This window comes from Platalea leucorodia, assembly GCF_965183815.1.
Source record: "Platalea leucorodia genome assembly, chromosome: 6".
Lineage (NCBI taxonomy): Eukaryota > Metazoa > Chordata > Aves > Pelecaniformes > Threskiornithidae > Platalea > Platalea leucorodia.
Window position 1 is genome coordinate 69,005,199 of NC_138828.1, and position 18,125 is coordinate 69,023,323.

At 43.3% G+C, this 18,125-nt stretch overlaps 1 protein-coding gene across 12 annotated transcripts in view; it reads left to right on the forward strand.

The window, feature by feature from the left end:
• The first annotated feature begins 5,810 nt into the window (after window positions 1-5,810).
• Window positions 5,811-18,125, forward strand: part of LCORL (ligand dependent nuclear receptor corepressor like) — an 87,478-nt gene continuing 75,163 nt past the window's right edge. For 7 of the 12 annotated variants that reach the window (XM_082316137.1, XM_082316135.1, XM_082316139.1 and 4 more), the window contains exon 1: window positions 5,811-6,040. In XM_082316137.1, the coding sequence (XP_082172263.1) occupies window positions 5,893-6,040 (148 nt within the window). In that variant the 5' untranslated portion in view covers window positions 5,811-5,892. Of the gene's footprint in view, window positions 6,041-6,962; window positions 7,139-18,125 lie in introns of those variants that run through there. The other 5 variants (XM_082316145.1, XM_082316142.1, XM_082316143.1 and 2 more) reach the window with 3 other exon arrangements.

Genomic DNA, 18,125 nt, shown 5'->3' on the forward strand with positions numbered 1-18,125 from the left:
GTTTTACCTATTTAGATCCTCGCAGCTTTAAGAGCACTACGGCTAGAACATATGACGAGAACCATTTTCCCATTTCTTACCTTCCTATACAACAGATAAAGACGTTTGTGGAAAATGGTCATCTGCCTGCAATAATCACGTTTCATGTACTTAGAATTAGGTCAATAACCGGGGTGCAAATATAGCGCTGACTTGATTGGCTTAGTGCTGCCTTTCTGCTTGAGGAAAGCTTCACTTTATGAATTTCCTAGTACTTTTCTCTAGGGAGAGATTCAAAGAGCAGGTTTTGGCTAAAAAATGTTATTGTGCACTTAGAAATTCACCTTGGCTAGCTTTCTATTAGCCTGTGCATAGGTACAGTTGTGCACATATGTTGGAAGATAGTGATATCAGCTAATGCTGATGAGATTCACAAAAGCAGACCCTGTAATTAAGAGACAGCAGTACTTTTCATTGTGTATAGTGCTGAAATATGCAGTCACTGAACACCAAATGTTATACCCCAAGATTTCAGATGTAAACAAGTGTCATTTCTTTCTTCATCTGTAAGATGTTTGGTATTAAATTATAGCTTTTTCACACATTGCCATTTGTAAACTATTTTTGAATTTTATAGGAGCACAGGGAGGTAAAAAGCGTAAAACTCAGGAGCCTGGAACGCTTGCAAATCTTACTTCTTCCTGGTGATCCAAAAGCCAATGAGTAGACCTGAAGTTCCCTGCCCTATTAAAAAGATCATTCTTTCACCTGTGTGTGAAATGGAAGCTTCTCCAATTGTTATTTGAGCTTTCATTTTCCCTACTAGAACCGATGACAATGCAAGGAAATATTTTGGGTTTAAGTTTCAAGGCTCACAGAGCCCCTAACCCAGATGTCTGCAACTAACTGTGAAGGATTTTAGCCATTTTAAAAATCATTCTGGTTTTTAAAGATATTTTTGTGTAACTTCACACTGATGGTGGTTGTTATGAAAGTTCAAGGTCTAAACTATTTGATTAGGCATAATCTTTTCAGCTGGGCTGCATTGCTTGCCACCACAGGCAGGGAAGAGGTAGATGGGGGGATGGCCCCTCTCTCACAGCATTCTTGCTGTACTGCACTACAGCTGCTGGTCCAGCTGCTTCTGCTGGAGGTTATCTTCCTTCTCCACTGGAGGAAAAAGAACAGGCTGTATATCAAACTTGGAATAGTGGAGGTATCTACTGGCAGTGGAAGAAATAGTAGGTGGAGCAGTAATGCCTCAAACCATACAAATCCAGTTGCAGTGGCAAAATAATTATCATTTCCTAGCTGTCTGTACTTACCTCTCTTTTGGAGATTTCCAACCTACTCAGCCACAGCGTTTTACAGTACAGTGTATCAGTTTAAATCTCAGAAATTAGTTGTATTGTAGCTGATGAGATTGTGCTCTTTTGCATCTTGCCAGACTCAGAAAACCTCTATCTGTGCTGGCTGTCCGCTCCTCACAGCCTGAATCTAAGGATGAGATTGTGCCTGAAAAATCCTGTTGCTTTTGAATAGGTGTACTTTCCCAGCTCCTGACTTTGAACTCCGCTTATTGTAGGCAACTCTGGAGCAACTTAAATACCTTGTATGAATGTGCCTTTAGGAGTGACTACAGGGATTCTGCCTTCAAAGCACGAATAAAAGCGTATGCAGATCGCTGAACAGAACTGGAGGGTTTGCCTCTCAGAGCTTTTTCTATGGAAGCTATGTGCTAAGTCCCCTAGCATTTTTTAAGATTAAGTCCTCAATGATCAGTGAAGAAAAAATGGTAATTTAAAAAAAAAAAAAAAAAGGAAAAATGGCCTATATAATTGATCGCTTAAAATGACATTTTCCCTACATCTGACACTGAAAAAGAAAGTGGTATATTTTATGAGCATCTTTGAATTCTTCATAATGTGCTAAATTGTTAGAAAATGGGTATTGCAAGTAGGTTTAAGTAGTCATGTATTGGCGATCTAATATTCACACTGATTACTAAATAACCCTTATTCAGTTTGGCTAGATCCTGCATCTAAATGATCATGCTAGTGTTTATGGAGAAATCTCCTCTAGTGTTATTTTTTTTTTTACCCTTCTATTTTCTGCTGTGGTATATCTTTCTAGTATGAATGATTCTCTGCAATACTTATTCATAAAGCTATCACACAATTCATCATTTAACTCTGTTTTACCAAGAACACTGACAATTTCCAGGTTTACAAATTGTATTCATGTGAGATGGGAGCTCACCACTTCAGGATGTATTCACTTCAAGATACTATCTGCGAAAGGCTTACTACAGGGTTTTGACTGTTTGAGTTAGACTGTTTTAATTACACTTCATCCTTACCCCCAGTTTCCGCAAAGCAGTACTTATGTGACAAAGAGCCGTGCAAAGCTGTCTGTACAGGAGTGAATTTCACCTTTGGGGATTAATTATAAAGAGGTTTTGGTGATGAACAATTTTGCAATGTTTCAATAAGATAGTTAAATCTCCCCAATGTGCTTTCAAAAAAATTAATTCAAAATGTCAGATTTTGATGGGGTTGTGGTATCAAACTGTAAGCATCTGTGACTATTTTAATTTATCTTTACCCCAAAATTAATATGAGATGAAACATACAGAAGGAACAGCAGTAATAATTCCTGTAGCTTCAAACAAAATTGTACTGGACTTTGCCTCCAGAGCCGTTTTTAAGTAACTGACTCTCTGATCCCATAAAAATTAGCTAGGATAGGTAGCTAAAATTAACTAAATCGAAGTTATCCCTTACTGCTCCAGCTTCTGCCCTCGATCAGCCTTGGAGTTTTGATCCAACCCTTGTTCAGAAAAGTGGAATCACTTCTATAAAATCAAATACAAATCCACATAAGAAGTGACCTCTGGGCTGGGAAGTCATTTTCATAGAGAAGAAAAACCAGTACAGCTAATGTAAAAATAACATCCCTGATGGTTTGATGAAGCAGGATCCTTGGGTTGCCTGGATCAGTTTTAAGTCTGGAAGAATAAAAAAATCTCAAAGGGAAGGAGCGGTTCAAAACCTAGTCCTTACAGCGTACCTGATGTCTAGGCAGTATTTTCAGAAGGCTTTGGAGTTCGAAATCTAGGCAGCTATAAAAATTCAGTTTGAAATTCTTTCTTTCCCCTTTCTTCCTCCTGCTGCCTGAAATCTGCCCACCAACTTTGTTAGTCAGGTTTACTTCTCTTTTCTTTTGTGCATGGAGAAGTCTTTCAAATGGGAGGAACCTTGAAACTACACCAAAAAGTGTGTTAAATGAACAAAGGGGGGGTGGGGGGGCAGTAGAGTTTCTTCTCTACTCTTTATTTAATGATAGACATCTCAAAATAAAACTCTTCAGATGTGGGGCATTTGTATCCCTATGAAACTGATTCATGTCAGATAACCTCAGGGATTCAGTTAAATGAATAGTGTTTAAAATTCCCATGTGTTGAATTTATTAAGCCCAATTAGCTGTTTTACAGAAGAGACAAAGTTTATTTTTATGAAAATTATTTACAAAAAAAGACGTGACCTGTCATCTGTTACCAAAGTTTTGCTCATTCCAGTGGAAGCAGAATTGATCTTCAGGGCTGTGCTCTACAGGCAATCCCTGAATATGTCCTTCACCCACAAAAAAGAATATCTTCAAGAAGTTCAGAAGGAAATATCTACCATGGAAGGTTTGCAGGAGAAGCAAATGCATGACAGATTGTTTTTTTTTTTTTAAGCCTATTCTGTGGAAAAAAAAATATTTTTGATAGAGGCTATTACCAGTTCAAAACTGATGCATTCTATCTAAATAAGGTTCCATTTTGGTTTGTGCGGGCTTTGACAACACCTTACTGGAGTTGCCTTGGTTTTTGCTGTTTCTCTGAGACAAGGCTGGTAATTTTTGTTGCTGTTTGGAAGTCCAGTACAAAGAAGAGAGACAAGGTACTCGCAAGGGATCTGAGGTGAAGAAGGAGGAAGCCAGGAGACCGTGAAGCTGCTGCTTGCTACGTAGTGCTGGCTGCTGTGATGAAAAGCTGGAGGAAGCAATAGGTTGCCTTTTTGCCTGCACTTCCAGTCTTCCCATTCTCCTGAAATGCTCCACTGAAAGGTGGTAAGGGCTCCATTCCCAAATAACCCTGCCTCTGGTTGCACTGATGCTCTACACAGGTACTGAGAGGGATGAATGAGTGGGGAACGTCTTCCCGTTCTTTGTTCAAAGTTGAAGCCCCTCTGCAGCTTTGATGCAGTGTCGCTGTTGTTAACTGCTCATCCTCTAGCACAAGAAAAAATAATTGTGTCTAGATAGGGGTGACACAATTCTTTCCAGCGTTGCTCCTTCAATCCTTATGGGGGAGGGAGGGGAGAAACAAGGGTGTCTTTTCTATAGCCTTATTCAGTGCTGTTTTCTATCACAACCTGCAAACAGGCACAGAAAATGCCATTTCTTGCTGAAGTAACGCTGCGTACAAAGACTGTTCAGAGGAGGGGAGCGTGGGGGAGGAGGCGGCACTCAAAGATGCACCAGGATCTGAGAAAACAGCGAGATCTTGATTTTTTTGTCTGGGGAATTCAAGACTGCTAATTGCTCTCTTGCAAGGCACGGTTAGCAATTGTCACGTTAGGCTGGTGCTGAGGGATGTCTGTCTTGTGCTGGAGTCCGGAGGTACAGCATGAGGCTGACTGTGCGCAGAGCAGCGAAACTGGCTGTCCCAGTGGTTGTCAAATGCTCCGAGTAATCCAATCTGACGTTTGTGTGTTAACTTTCTTGCAGTTATCTTAATCTGACTTTAGTTCTGAAGTCATTTGTAGGTTGATAGTAAGCTTCCTCAGGCGTGCTCCCAGATACTGAACTAAACTGACTTGCTTCTCGTTTCCATGCTAGCCTCTTCCAAAGTGGGAGTGGGAGATAATGCTGTGTTTTGTGTGATGCCGGCTCCCAGCTCACCTCCCTGCCTGACTCTACGTGATCAACACTCTTATAAAAAGTAGGCTGAAGGCAAAGCCGTTAAAACAGCCTGGTGAACCGAGCGGTAGCTTAGAGAACTTTGAAAACCTCCCTACGGAGTGAATTTGCCCAGCTAATTCGGAAGGCGCCGCGTTGTGCCTCCCCTCGCGTGCCGCCGCGTCCGCGCAGGTGGCGGAACGCGGGCCGGGGCAGGGACCGCCACGACGGGCAGCAGCCCGGGGGGCGGGCGAGGCTGAGGGGGTGGAAGAGGCTGCGGGGGGACCGTGGGCCAGGAGCGGGCCCTGCTCCAAGCAGCACCGGGGCAGACGGCGGGGTGAGGGCGAGACCTGCGCCGGTTTTGAAAGCCTCTTGTCCCAGAGCTGCCTCCGACGGCGCTGCGGCGCTGGGAGGTGCGGGGCGAGGGTCGCCCTGCGGTGCTGGGGCTCAGGCAGCGTGGAGCCCTTGGAAGGACCGTCCGGGGTGCCTTCCCGGCGGGAAAAGCTCCGGGGGTGGGTGCCGTTCCCCCTCCCTCGACGGACTACAACTCCCGGCGTGCACTGCTGCTGCCTGCCCTGGCTGGGCTGGAGCAGGTGGCGCGCTGCCCCGCGGGAGCTGTAGGCCGGGGGGACATCGGTGTGGAACGGGGCGGCGGTGGGGCGGGAGGGGGGTGCCCGGTTTCGGCCCGGTTACCGAGGCGGCCGCCCTCCGCGGGGGAAGGCTGGGGCCCGGGCGGGCCCGCGGCGGGGCGGGGGCGCCGCGGGGAGCGGGGACACGTGTCAATCACCCCGCCAGGCGGCGCGCGCGCTCCCCGCCCCGGATGCTGAGCGGGGGGGGGGGCCGCGGGCACGCGCTCGACGAGGCAAGGGGGGTGGGGGGGAGGGAGGGAGAGGAGCCGGGGGAGCGCGCGGCTCTTCTGGGTGGCGCGCGCGCTCGTATGTAAATGAGCGGGCGTGAGGTCAGAGGCAGATGGAAAAGGGAACAGACAGAATGGCCGCCGCGGCTCCCGCTCCTCCTGCCGCCGCCTCCCAGTGCCGGAGCCCCCGCTGCACGGCGGAGCGCAGGGGAGTCCGCCGAGAACTCGACTCCTGGCGGCACCGGCTGATGCACTGTGTGGGTAAGAGCGGGGGGGGCGGCGGGGTATCCCGGCCGTAGCGGGGGGACCGAAGGGCGGGGGAGGGGGCGGCGGGGTCCGTGAGGGGAGCGGGGGGAGCGGGCGAGGCGCCCTGAGCCCGGGGCTCTCGGGTGGGTGGAGGGGGAGAGCGGGGATGGAGGAGCGGCTCCGGCGGCTTTCTCGGAGGGCGGAAGCGGAGACGGGGTCTGCGGGGGAGAGCGAAGGTCCTGAGCCGCCTCCAGGCAGCGGAGGGTGGGCGTTAGGGCTTCGGCTGGGGCCGCTCCGTCCCTCCTTTTGCCGCCGACCGAGACCCTTTCTCCTCTCGGGTCCTTTTGTCTCGGCTTCTCGTCGTTGGCGCGGTGAGTGCCGGTGGCTGCCCCCCTCCTCTCTTCCTCCATCGCCAGTGCCTGGGGGGCGGAGGGGGGGAGGGAGCCCGCCTGTGCCTGTGTTATGTGTGTGTGTGCGCCTTTAAGAGGGCGCCGCTCCTGCACTGACGGTTGGGATTTGAAGTTTTCCCTCCCCCCTGGAAGTTGTCATGGCGACGGCAGTTCTCCCCTCGCGCTCCCCCCCCTCCCGCCCCCGGGGCTGCCCCGGTGGCTCTCGTGCCGCCAGGGTCGTCCCCCCCGGTCACGTGACTTCCCCACCCGCCGGAGCGGGGGAGCGCGGTCCCGGCGGCCGCCTCGGCGGCGTTCCCGCCCCGGGAGAGAGCCCCGCGAGGGGCCCGGCCGCGCCGCACGGGCGGCTGCTCGCGCCGCGGCGGCCTGCGGGGCTGGGGCCCGCGCCGCTGCCCTGCCCCTGCCCCTGCTCCTGCCCCGGCGGCGGCGAGCGCGGGCCTGTGTCACCCGTGCCGCCGCGGCGCTGCCAGCCCAAGGCGGGGGGCGCCTCCGTTCGGGGGCTTTGGTTGGGTTTTTGTTTGTTGGGGGGGTGTGTGTGTGTGTGAACGCTTTGATGCCAGGAACCGCTTATTTGTATCGTCTCGACAGACATTTCCCTTCTTAGGGAAACAGATAACATCCTTGATCTTCAAGTAGTGTGCTAGTGTCAGTACTGATCCTCCCTGATGGCTGAGCGGTGGAAACACATCTAGATGTAACTGGGAGGGTAAGCAGCAATTCATTCAGTGTTTCTGCGTGTGCTTGAGACGAGATCAAAGTAAGAAGTAAATATCTAACAAGCGGGTATACTCGTAATTACAGGCGATTAGCTTTGTCCGGGTTTGTGGAGGGTTTTTTACATATTTTCAGTAACCTGGTAGCTGCTTGGTGCACACATGCTGCTTGTTCTTGCTGTGTTGCCCCAATAGCACTTTTAAACACCTGTTATAACACCCGTGTATGTATTATGGTACCTGTGTATGCTTGCACTGTCTTTTTAATCCTTTGAGTTCTAATATTGTTCAGGAAAACAATGTTTATGTCTGTCTATACATGAATACATTATGCAATGCTTCTTGTGGAAAGAATGCAGTTTAATTAGAATATATAGGGAGAGCTAGTTCATTGGCATAGATGCTGTGATGAACTGTTAAATCTGAGGGACTGATATCTCTCACAATATATAAGTGGCCGTTCTTCTGGTTACCTGTTATTTAATCGCATTTCATTTTTAAATTTGAACTAAAATCCTAAGAGTCTGCTTGACGGCTGATGACTGAAGGGACTTTCAGGTGGTAATGGTATGCTGCCAGACGTGTTCGGGGAACAGAATTGCACAGCACGACCAACAGTGACAAGGACTGCAAAGAAATGTAATGAATGCTTTGCAAGACAAAATTTCACCCTGTGTTGGGTCCTCTGCTGGGCAGATCTGTTCTGTTTAGGGAACTTGTTTGAAGTTGGTTTTTTTTTTTTTTGAGTTGCTCTTTCACTGAGAATTGCAAAGTGTAAAACCATAATGTAATTGCTTACATTTTACACTGATTGCACTGTGGTGTCGCTTCATGCTCAGTTTTCTTTTCCTTGGAAAAAGAGTTATTTAGGATATGACTTCTTTTGTATGTTCATGATGCAAAATTCAGTTAATAGAAAGGCACCCTGAAATGATTAGCAGCTGTGAAGGAGGAAGGTCATTGGTTATACTCTAATAGTTAGTCAAGAGCTATCTCGGTCAAGAACTGTTACTTGGCATGCCTGTTGAGCAGCCCTTATCTGAGAGAAAGTGTAAACAAAGTGGCAAGAAAGTGAGTAGTCAGGATAATGGAGGTAGAGTACTCTTAACAGGTTTAGGTTGTTGGGTTTTTTTTTTCTTTACTCCTTTGAAATTCTGTAGCATTAACTTCTGTAAAATAACCTCCTACAATATCTCAAATTAACTTCCAAAGTAAAAATGGTTAATTGTTCTTACTCGGCAAAGTATTTTTAAGGATTTGAAGAGTCTAACAAAGTTAGTACTAACTGGAAGGTTTGAACAATTGTCCAGTTGGTGGCTGAAATGGCAACGTGGTGGGGGGAGGAGTGGTGAATATGATGGATTTGGTATAACTTACAACTTATTTTTTCTTTCTCCACCCTTCTGAAGAATCATACATTTGTAGCAAAGTGAGGAAAATGATGTGGTAAAGTAGTAGCCCCCCAATTCTTGAACTAGCTTACTGTCAATCCTAAAACAACAAAAAAACCCCCTCTAACAAAAAACTCAGTTTGTTCTACCCTTAGCATTTTTTTAATTTAAAAAAATGTTGAAAGGTGATATGGTTCTGTGGGCTATCATTTGTCAAGCATTATGTTCAGAGAGCGAAGCAAAAAAGTACGGACTCCTTGAACATGTTATTGTTTCTGCTAAACCCTTTGGATGAACAACTTTATTCTGATGTCTTGTATCACTTATTGTATTGATGCTAGATTTGATATTTGCATTTTGGTAGTATAATTACTTGAACACTTTGAAATTGTTTGTCTGTAAAGGATTCCTCATCCACTTACTTTATGGAAATGGTAAACTGAGCCAGAGATCATACCTCCAAGACAGTGATTGCCCAGCTTGGGGCTCGTAGTCAACAGATTGTTCATATCCGCAACAGTGAGACAGAAATAATACTCAGTTGCCTGCAGCATATTGTTTGCATGAGTGTCAGTGATGGTTAGGGACCTCTGCTCAGAGGGCTTGATTGCTGAATTGTTTGTTTGTCAAAACCTGGTTGCAGACTTGAATATTTGCATGGGCTTTAGAATTAAAAGCTTGGGTTTTGCCAGCCTATTATGTTAAGTCGTGACCTGCGGAATATGATTTAAAGTCTCAGATCAAAATGTTCAATCTTTTAAAGAATTTGAGAAGAAAAACAGTGATAAAATTTCACTGACATTACCGAGAATTCTCTTTATTTGGTATCTAAACATATTTGAAGGTACCGAAGACTTCACATGGTAAATTAATGGAATGTATTCACAGAAATTCTAAATAGGTGTTCAGTACAAAATGGCCGTTCAGATGGTAATCTTTGTGTGCGTTATGTTGAGCACTAACATTCCTAAGATGCCTAGACTTGTGCTTATGGACGTACCTAACTCTTGCATGACTTGATCGGAGTTCAAAACTAGACAGTCTTAGAAGGCAGCTGAAGATCTTGACTCTGGCAGTGTTCTCACAGCATGCATAAAGTGTGCTAACAAGTACTGTTTATAGCAGCACTCACTGGTGTGTTTAGTCCTAGGTACAGTCTTTGTGACATAACTAACAAACAAAATACCCTAATTCTAAATTCTGTGTTTATGGGAAAGTGCCAGAAAGCTCAGAGTTGAAGTACCTAACAGCCAGTAACCGAGTTCCGTGGTGGTTTGAATTGCAAGGTATTTTATAGATGTGCGTATCAGAATGGTTAAACATTACTCTTTGGTCTTTGATTGAAACTTTGTAACGTGCATTGGTTAAATGCATTCCACTGGATTGAGAGGCTTTGGTAGTATGGAGCTATAAAAGTCTAGCTTCATACTGTGGTCAGCCTTAAGAAACAGGATTTATGCAGTTTTTCCAAGCAGTCATTGATCTCACTGACTGATTTCATTTGAACTTTACAGGTAGAATGTGGGCAAGTACATTGAGTCCCCATAACGTTCATGGATAGGCACAGAGGAGAGAAATAGTAATTGCTGGAGTGCAAGAAAAAGCTTCAGCATGAGGTGGGGCTTCTTGCCATGTTGTCACGGTATCCTGTGGGTAAACTTTGGAGGAGCAACTTGAGGCTTTTTAATGGGAAGTGCCAGGTAACTCCAGTCATGGAGGTTGAAATCTTCTTGCTGGGGTCTTGCATTGTATTGTGAAAATATAAAAGACTCTCTGAATAATCTCTCATTGTGAAAATGAAAGTTTAAAATATTATCTCAACTACTTTTAAAAAAGTAAGTGCATTGCCATTTGGGGGGAGGGAAGGGTAGAAGTTTTACTGCTCCTCTGCTGCAGCTCAAGGGCACGCATTTGACAGGAAATAGCCTTGGTATTGCTTTCTTATGAAAACTGAAATTTGATCAAAGTGAAAATCCATTTTTGTATGCTTGTGAAATCTAGCATGCAAGTACTCCTTTACTCGTCGTATTTTTTCAGACTTTTTTCCCTCTAAACTAGGATATGTTGATGCATCTAATTCTGTTTTGATGGATCTAGACTTTAAAACATTTGAACTTCTGCTCTAGCTTACTCTTTTTGAACAAGCTGTCTCTCAAGTGCGCTTTCCAGGAAGAGGAATTCTCCCCCCAAACAAAAGACTGGTAGCTACTGCATTTGTTATTAGCCCCGCGCTTGCAACACTCTTGCATTAGCTACTTTGTGTCTTTATTTCCACAGTAGGCAGAAGTGTTCTCACTTTCACTGTGGCTGTAAGTACTTTGCAGCAGGTTAGTATCACTTTTTTTGTAACACTGCTGCGGCTGTAGGCAATTTTCTATAGCTGCCACAGTAGTAGTGGCAGACCTAGTTATTTTACTATACATCTATAATGTTCTTGTCTATCTGCTAGTGATTGTTTTGATGGCTCGATGCTCTATTACCTGTCAGGCTATTAACAGACTGTATGCAAGACTGATTTCAAAATGATACCTGCTTTGAACTTTTTTGCTTCCTTGGCACTCCAGCTTCTTTAAACAGCAAGCAAACTTGCTGTGGCTGTAGTGCCATCTTCCAATATGATGGGCAGTAATACTGGTGTAAGATGTTCCTGCAGATCTGTCATGCTTTGAGCTGTGATGTGAAACTCTTGGTGTGATTCCAGTGTAAAACAGATCAGGGAAGTAGTCTCAGTGTTACTGCAAATGTTGGAAGAAAAACAGGAATTAAATCTAGATCGGAATCACAGCACAGGTTCACAGGCAGTTTTTGATGCAGTGGGGGAAGATGGTATCATGTAAGGGAATAGCTCAAACTAGTATTACAGAGGCAGGTGTGCAAATTGGCATGAGCGTTGAACACTTATTATGAAACTGCAATATTCTTATACAGTAAAGTGCCATCTTGCATCATCAAGTCTCACGGAACTATTACAAAAATGGAGAAATTGCAATCCTGACTGTATGCTCCTGCTGCTCGTATGCTTGCATCAGCACTCATCAGACCCCTGTCTGATCTGCTTTAACTCAGTAACTGGTTAGTTGTCTGTTGAGAGGAGTTAGGGGCTTGCAAAAAAAAAAAAAAAAAATCTGATGAATGCTGGTGCTAGCACAAGGATGGGAGTGCGACTGTGTGACAGAAGCAGGATGGGTAATAGCAGAAATAAGCCATTGGATTGGTTTAGCTGCCTATGGCACTGTCAGCTGTCAGGAATGGAACACAGCCCTAAACATACTATCCTGATTTCCCTTGAACTAAGCAGGCTAACAAAAGAGAAAAAAATGGTCAGTGTGTGTATATATGTCATTGGAAGTTGCTGTGGTGTATGTTATCACATTAACTGTCTTTAGATTGAAGTAAGAGAAAACACATGGGGTTTGTTTTGCTTGTGTTGGACTATCTTTGTTTGAAATATGTAGTGTTAGATCAGCTTCTTTTCCATGTCTTCTCACAATCCGTTTCAACTCATCAGCTTTTCTCTTAGAAAGAAGCAATTGCCTACTGCTGTCATTATGTGGTTTTGAAGGGATATCTCATATTTGACCCTTGAGATAAATTTTTACTTGGGAAAACAGTACAAAAAAAGTTAGAGGAATGATACCCAGAGGTGCAGTTTAAAAGGCAGGGGGAGGAAGTTTTATGTATTTAGCAGTAGATGCAGTACTCGCAGATCTCTTGTGAACCTGCAATTGTAAGGATGTATGGAGCATAATTTTATGAAGGGCAAAACTGTACCTGCTACACAGACTAATCCATGGAGTGTGTGGGATGCAAGCAATGCTTTGTTTGAATTCTTTGAGCTCAGAACAGAAATGTGTTGCAGAGCATGCAAGTAGATATACGTATCCTCAGCAGTGTTGACAAAACCTGTGATTATGTTTTTGGTGCTCTTTATATGTAGATACTGGTATAGGGAAGCAGTTCAATTTTTAAGTGTTCCAGGAACTACCGTAATCTTTGTCAATGTTTTTAGGCATAGCTTGAACTTTCTTATTGTATGTTCTTATATGGTAGCTGTTTACTTTTTATGTGGCTGATAGCGAGCTGAGAAATTTAAACTCTGATAGTCTTTCTACATTGTAGGCACTAAGAGTTTCTTAAGCTGGAACCTGTGTAAACCAAGAACGTGGAGTACAGATACTGTCGCTGCAACTCAGTCTCGGTTCTTCCCTTGAATTGGCATTCAGTAGCTGTGTACTAATGGTTGAGGTTGGTAACTTTGGGGTTTTTTTGTTGATGCATAACACAATTCTATTGTTTTTCTTTCTGGACTCACTGTACCTCCCTTCATTATTTATGTTGACTGGTATGAGCATTCATTTATTAAACAGTTCAACAAAATAGACTGTAAAAATAATCTAGCTTAAAACTAACCTAGAAAACAGGAGGGGAAACGTGGCAGGAGGAAGAATAGGAAAGAAAAGGTCAGATCTAGTTTAACTTGGATCAGTTTCCTGATCAGGTTTACTACCTACCTGCTTTTTCTCCTGAGTCAACTATAAGTAGCTTTACTGGAGAGAACAAGGCTTCTGATTTTTAATATCTGTCTATTTTAGCAACAGTTTTTTGGGGGTTTGAAGTGAGCTGGGAGCTAAGTTGGGTGAACAGCGTCCTAATCAACAAGATTATTGACAAGAGCAAGAATACAGTACCACTAGTAATAACATCTTTCCACTTGTTGTCCCTTTGTAGTGGAACTTGTCTGATGTAACAGTCAACTGCCCTTCTGTTTTAAGTTAGTCTGGGGGCCTACTGTGATTTTTTTGTTGTTGTTGCTTTGGGTTGGTTTTCTGTTAGTTGAGTCTCCTGAACTTTCCTGAGTACTAGTAGTTGTGTAAGGGAAATAAATTGATCAACATGACGCATTCCTATTATTATCAGATCAGTGTATGCTGTTGAGGAGCTGTATTCCAGCTACTGGTAAGTAGCCAGGGCTTGTACTGCCTACAGCTAAAATGGGGAAAAAATAGTACCTCTTCCCCTTATCCGCCCTTGCCTTTTTATTTTTCAGCTGTATTTATATGGGTGTTTTGAATAGATAGTTACAATGGATCCCTTCTTCTTGAATATGACTCAAGTATCAGGGCTTCAAATAAGGTTGTTATTCTAACCTTTAGAGTTCAGTGTGTTTATGTAAAGTGTAGAGGTCAGCCAGAGCTTTATAGATTTCACTTAAAATTCTTCATCCCAGTTAGGACCACTGTGTCTTATGTTATTCCTGAACCTTGCTCTCTTCCAAGTGCTTGGAGGGAACTTTGATAAGATAAGTTGGAACAGAACTGAATTTCTGCAACTCACATGTCTAGTATCAAACTTCTGGAAAATAGGATGGCATTATAAATTTAGCTACCATACGTTAAAAAAAACAGACAAACAAGAAAAACAAACACAAACAACCCTGTTTGAGGGTGTAAAGTTATTATGTGATATATCTTTTTTTTTTTTTTTTTCTTCACTGCTAATCTACCACTTTATCCTTCCATCCACTACAGGCATAGAGAAGCCAGGAAGAAGGGAGAAGAGAGTAGGAAAGGGAAGGTGGATGGTAGTGGCTCATCTGTTTGAGCCTGTAAGGGGGTAGAAGATGTATTACAAAGGGTAGGGGACTCTGAACCTGCAGAAATGCATTGAGCGGTAGAGGTTGAATCCCTTTTTATGGGATGTGGTCAGCAGCATGTGACTCTGCAGATCAAAGACCATGTGTCAGGTTGTCATCTTTCTTTTTGTTTCCACTTCTGGCACAGACCAGGTTCCTGTGTAATATCTTGAGAAGCTGGATTAACCTCTTCTTAGATTAAGGTTTTATTTTTTGTAAAATTATTCTGGAGTCTCAGCTCCTGCTTCTAATTGTGTTTGTTCTCAACATCCATCCAGGCTTGCATCTCCATAGCATGCTGCATGTGTTGTATTGGCATGAGTTCGGTAAATGTCACTAGATGTGAATTTTTCAAGATTTGTTGGTAAATGAAAACTCACTGAATTTGTGACCTCTTTAACTATGTTCCTCAGCTTTCAGTTTCTGAATAGCTTGGTAGGGTCCTGCTTTCCAACTATGAGACATCCTAGCTTCTGTGGCACTTGAGGATTGATTATTCATGCTTAAAGAGCTGTTCAGTGGAAAAAATTGTTGTTTTGCAATGTGTTTTATTCTAAAATGCTTTTAAACCAACTGCTTTTAAAAATGCTTAATTTTCAGATTAGAAATATTTATTTTCCTCATTCTACAGTTCCCAGCTTCTTCAAATCATCTTAATTAAAGGCTAGGTAGAATCTTATATATGAATAATAGTTCTCACTGTCATAATTCCAGTGCTTTATAAACTAGCTTTAGTGCATTTCTAGTCTGCTGAGCCACTAATAGGTCAGAGGGCAGTGCAACTAATCTAGGGTTGAATATGCTGCTGCTCTTCATACCTAGTGTGAAAAAGCTTTGCACATCTTATTTAGAAGTTTTTTATTTTCCATTCTAAAAGCACTACAAAATGTTATAGTGCCAGGTTAAAATACTACTGGTGCAAAACTGCTGGACATCTTCTAATTAACAGTGAACTAATAGTGCTGCCATATATGATGTAGATTATAGAAGACTTCTTTAAAGGACTCCAGCTTGTGATTGCAGCTGTCAATTTGGCTCACAGAACAGAAAGTGTGCCACAGCAAGGTCCAGTTAAATGTGAAGATTTGAGTTCACCGAAGTGTAGCTATTAAGCCTCCTAATCTGAGTATGGGGGGAGGATTATCAAATGGCTACTGCTTTATGACCTGTAGTTCAGATGCAGGTCATTCTGGTGTTAGCCGTCTGATGAGGGGGAATAAAAACAGGATCTGCTTAGGATCTACGGCTGCCTTAGACTACTCCGCATAAGGCCTGTAGTGCTAACTGTGCCAAACTCTCTCAAAAGTTTGCTGTGCTACCAGCTGATTAATGCGGTGACTGTGGACTTAGCTGTGCTTCAGGTTCATACTCCTTCAATTTTTTTTTTATTCTTCCTGGACCACCCTACCTCTCCATCCTTCAACTTTCATAAGCCAGTCATTTCCTATGTTTGACTTCTCCTTAAAACCACTCATTTGTCTTTGCTTCCAAACCTTTCCTTTTATTTATTGTCAGTGACATTAAAGCAATTTTGACAACTTTATCTGTCTCCACAGATAATTTTCTCTCAGCTTTTGATTTTTGTATGTTTCTATATGGAGTGTCTTCACAATCGATTTGCGTTACACTACAAACATGCTCACCAAGGCAAATTATACTTTCCATCTTTCAGTCCAGGAAGCTTATGTGATGTCTTCCTTTAAGTGTTTAATCCCAACTGTTTCTTTCTATATGTACTGCTACTGGGTATCCCATCTCCTGGTGCTTGAGGAAAAGGGGTGTATGCTCCCTACCACCTTATTCAGGAAATGTCAGTCTGTGGCAATCTTGCCAGGTCAAGAAGTCCGCTACCTTGTTATCAGACTTTCACATGCTAATCAGTAGCCATTTGGAAGGACTTAATTGTCCTTTTTTGAAAATGAATCCCAAACTCATTCTGGCTAGAAGGTCCTAACTTTTAGCCTTAATTTATCCCCAGTTTTTATGCATTGTGGCAACACTGTCATTTAGGGGTTTTCGTTACAGATTCCCCCTCTATTTTTTCCCTTTCCCCTTCCATATTTATTCCTATTCAGATATCATTGCTTATTTTGCATAGTAAAAACTGAGTGTTAATGGATAATGAGCACTAATGACTCAAAAGCCGTGGTAGTGGACTTGTATTTTAAACAAGTAGTTCACAGACAAGTGAAAAAAATGTAGCTACAAATGTACGAGCTACTGCAAACTGTTAATAGCGGATATTGTCCAAAGTTTACTGTCTGCACTGTGGTACAATCCCAGTTGCAGTGTAGAGGCTATAATAAGATCTCTGTTCCTGTGTTCTGTTTGAGTATTTTCCTTTCCTCCTGTTTCAGTTTGAATGGATTCTACAGAGTCATGCTAAACAGTATTTCAAACAAAGTCCAGACCATGTTGAATGGGGGTTATAATAATCTGTCTCTGCATCATCAGATAAGAACAGCTCTACTAGATCAGAGCAAGTCAGTCTAGTCTAGGATCTATTTTCTGTAGCCAGTGGTGGACTGCTAGGGAAAAAATTATTGATTTTTGGTAATTATCTTCAGTTTTACCACCTCAATATTTTGAAGTTCCCCTGCTGTCCTCTTGATTTTCTTTGCTGCTTATACTAGACTGTACCGGGCAGTGGATTGTCACTTCATTAGATAATCTCTTTGCATGGAAGAGCAAAGGCAACCCTGGGACACTCTTGTTTGTGACCTTTTGCTGTGCAAACTGTCCATTTACTTCTGTCTTTTAACGAGTTACTTATCTATGCAAGGGCTTCACCACTGTTGCTTGGGAGGTTTTTAAAGTTTTGGACATGGATGTCAATAGATGTCTTTTTGAAATCTTGATTCACTCTGTGTCCCGCGTCTACATGCCTACTGACATCTTCAAATAACTCAGTCGTGTTTGAAGTATGACTTCCCTTTCACATAAGTTGTATTGGGTCTTCAGTAATGCATTATAATTCTTTATGCATCTGGTAGTTCTGTCCTTTGGATTTTATTTGCCCAGTTATGAACATTTGACTTGCTGGTTTATGAAATGGTCTCAGGTTGTGCCAGGGGAGGTTTAGATTGGATCTTAGGAAAAATTTCTTCACCGAAAGGGCTATCAAGCACTGGAACAGGCTGCCCAGGGAAGTGGTTGAGTCCCCATCCCTGGAGGTATTTAAAAGGCATGTATATGTGGTGCTTAGGGACATGGTTTGGTGGTGGATTTGGCAGTGCTAGGTTAACAGTTGGACTTGATGATCTTTAAGAGTCTTTTCCAACCTAAATGATTCTATGTATGCCTTTGCTGGCATGTATTCTAAGCAGAGGTCTGTCTGGTAGGAGTATACAGGCCAGTACAAGGTAGGCATACACGGTTGCTGATTGTTTTTTGTTGATTGGTGTTAAGTTTTACCCCTTTCCTGTTCTCTGGTGTTGAGGTAATTAGCTCGCTGCTTTCCTCATAGTAAGTATTAGTTCAGGTGTATTAGCCTCAAATTCCTCTCAATTTTTCTTATTGTTGTTACTTTCTTATTTTGTTCCTGTCAATGAGAGGCTGTTATTACAAGAATCATGTTTTATTTACTCCTTAGACAAACTGATCGTAGTATGGCTGGGTCAGGTAGGCCCTCTGAGGAGCAGGAGAGGCCGCTCCTTCCCTGGCATCAACTGAACTTGCCTGGCAGAGGGAAGGTCCTATAGACTAGAGACTATATAGCGGACCATCACAGCAACAAGCTGGGAGCTTGCAGCTTAAGCTGGAAGATGGGGAGGGGAAAAAAGGGATGGAGAGAAAGAAGGCTCGACCTGAGGAGTTGAAAATGAAAACTTATGTAGATGAGGCTGTACAGAACTCACAGGTAGTATTTAGCTGACTAAAAACAAGCTTGGAAGTGATATAGTACAATGACTGTTGGGGAAATAAGGTTTATAAACTCACTTTTACCATCTTACCTAT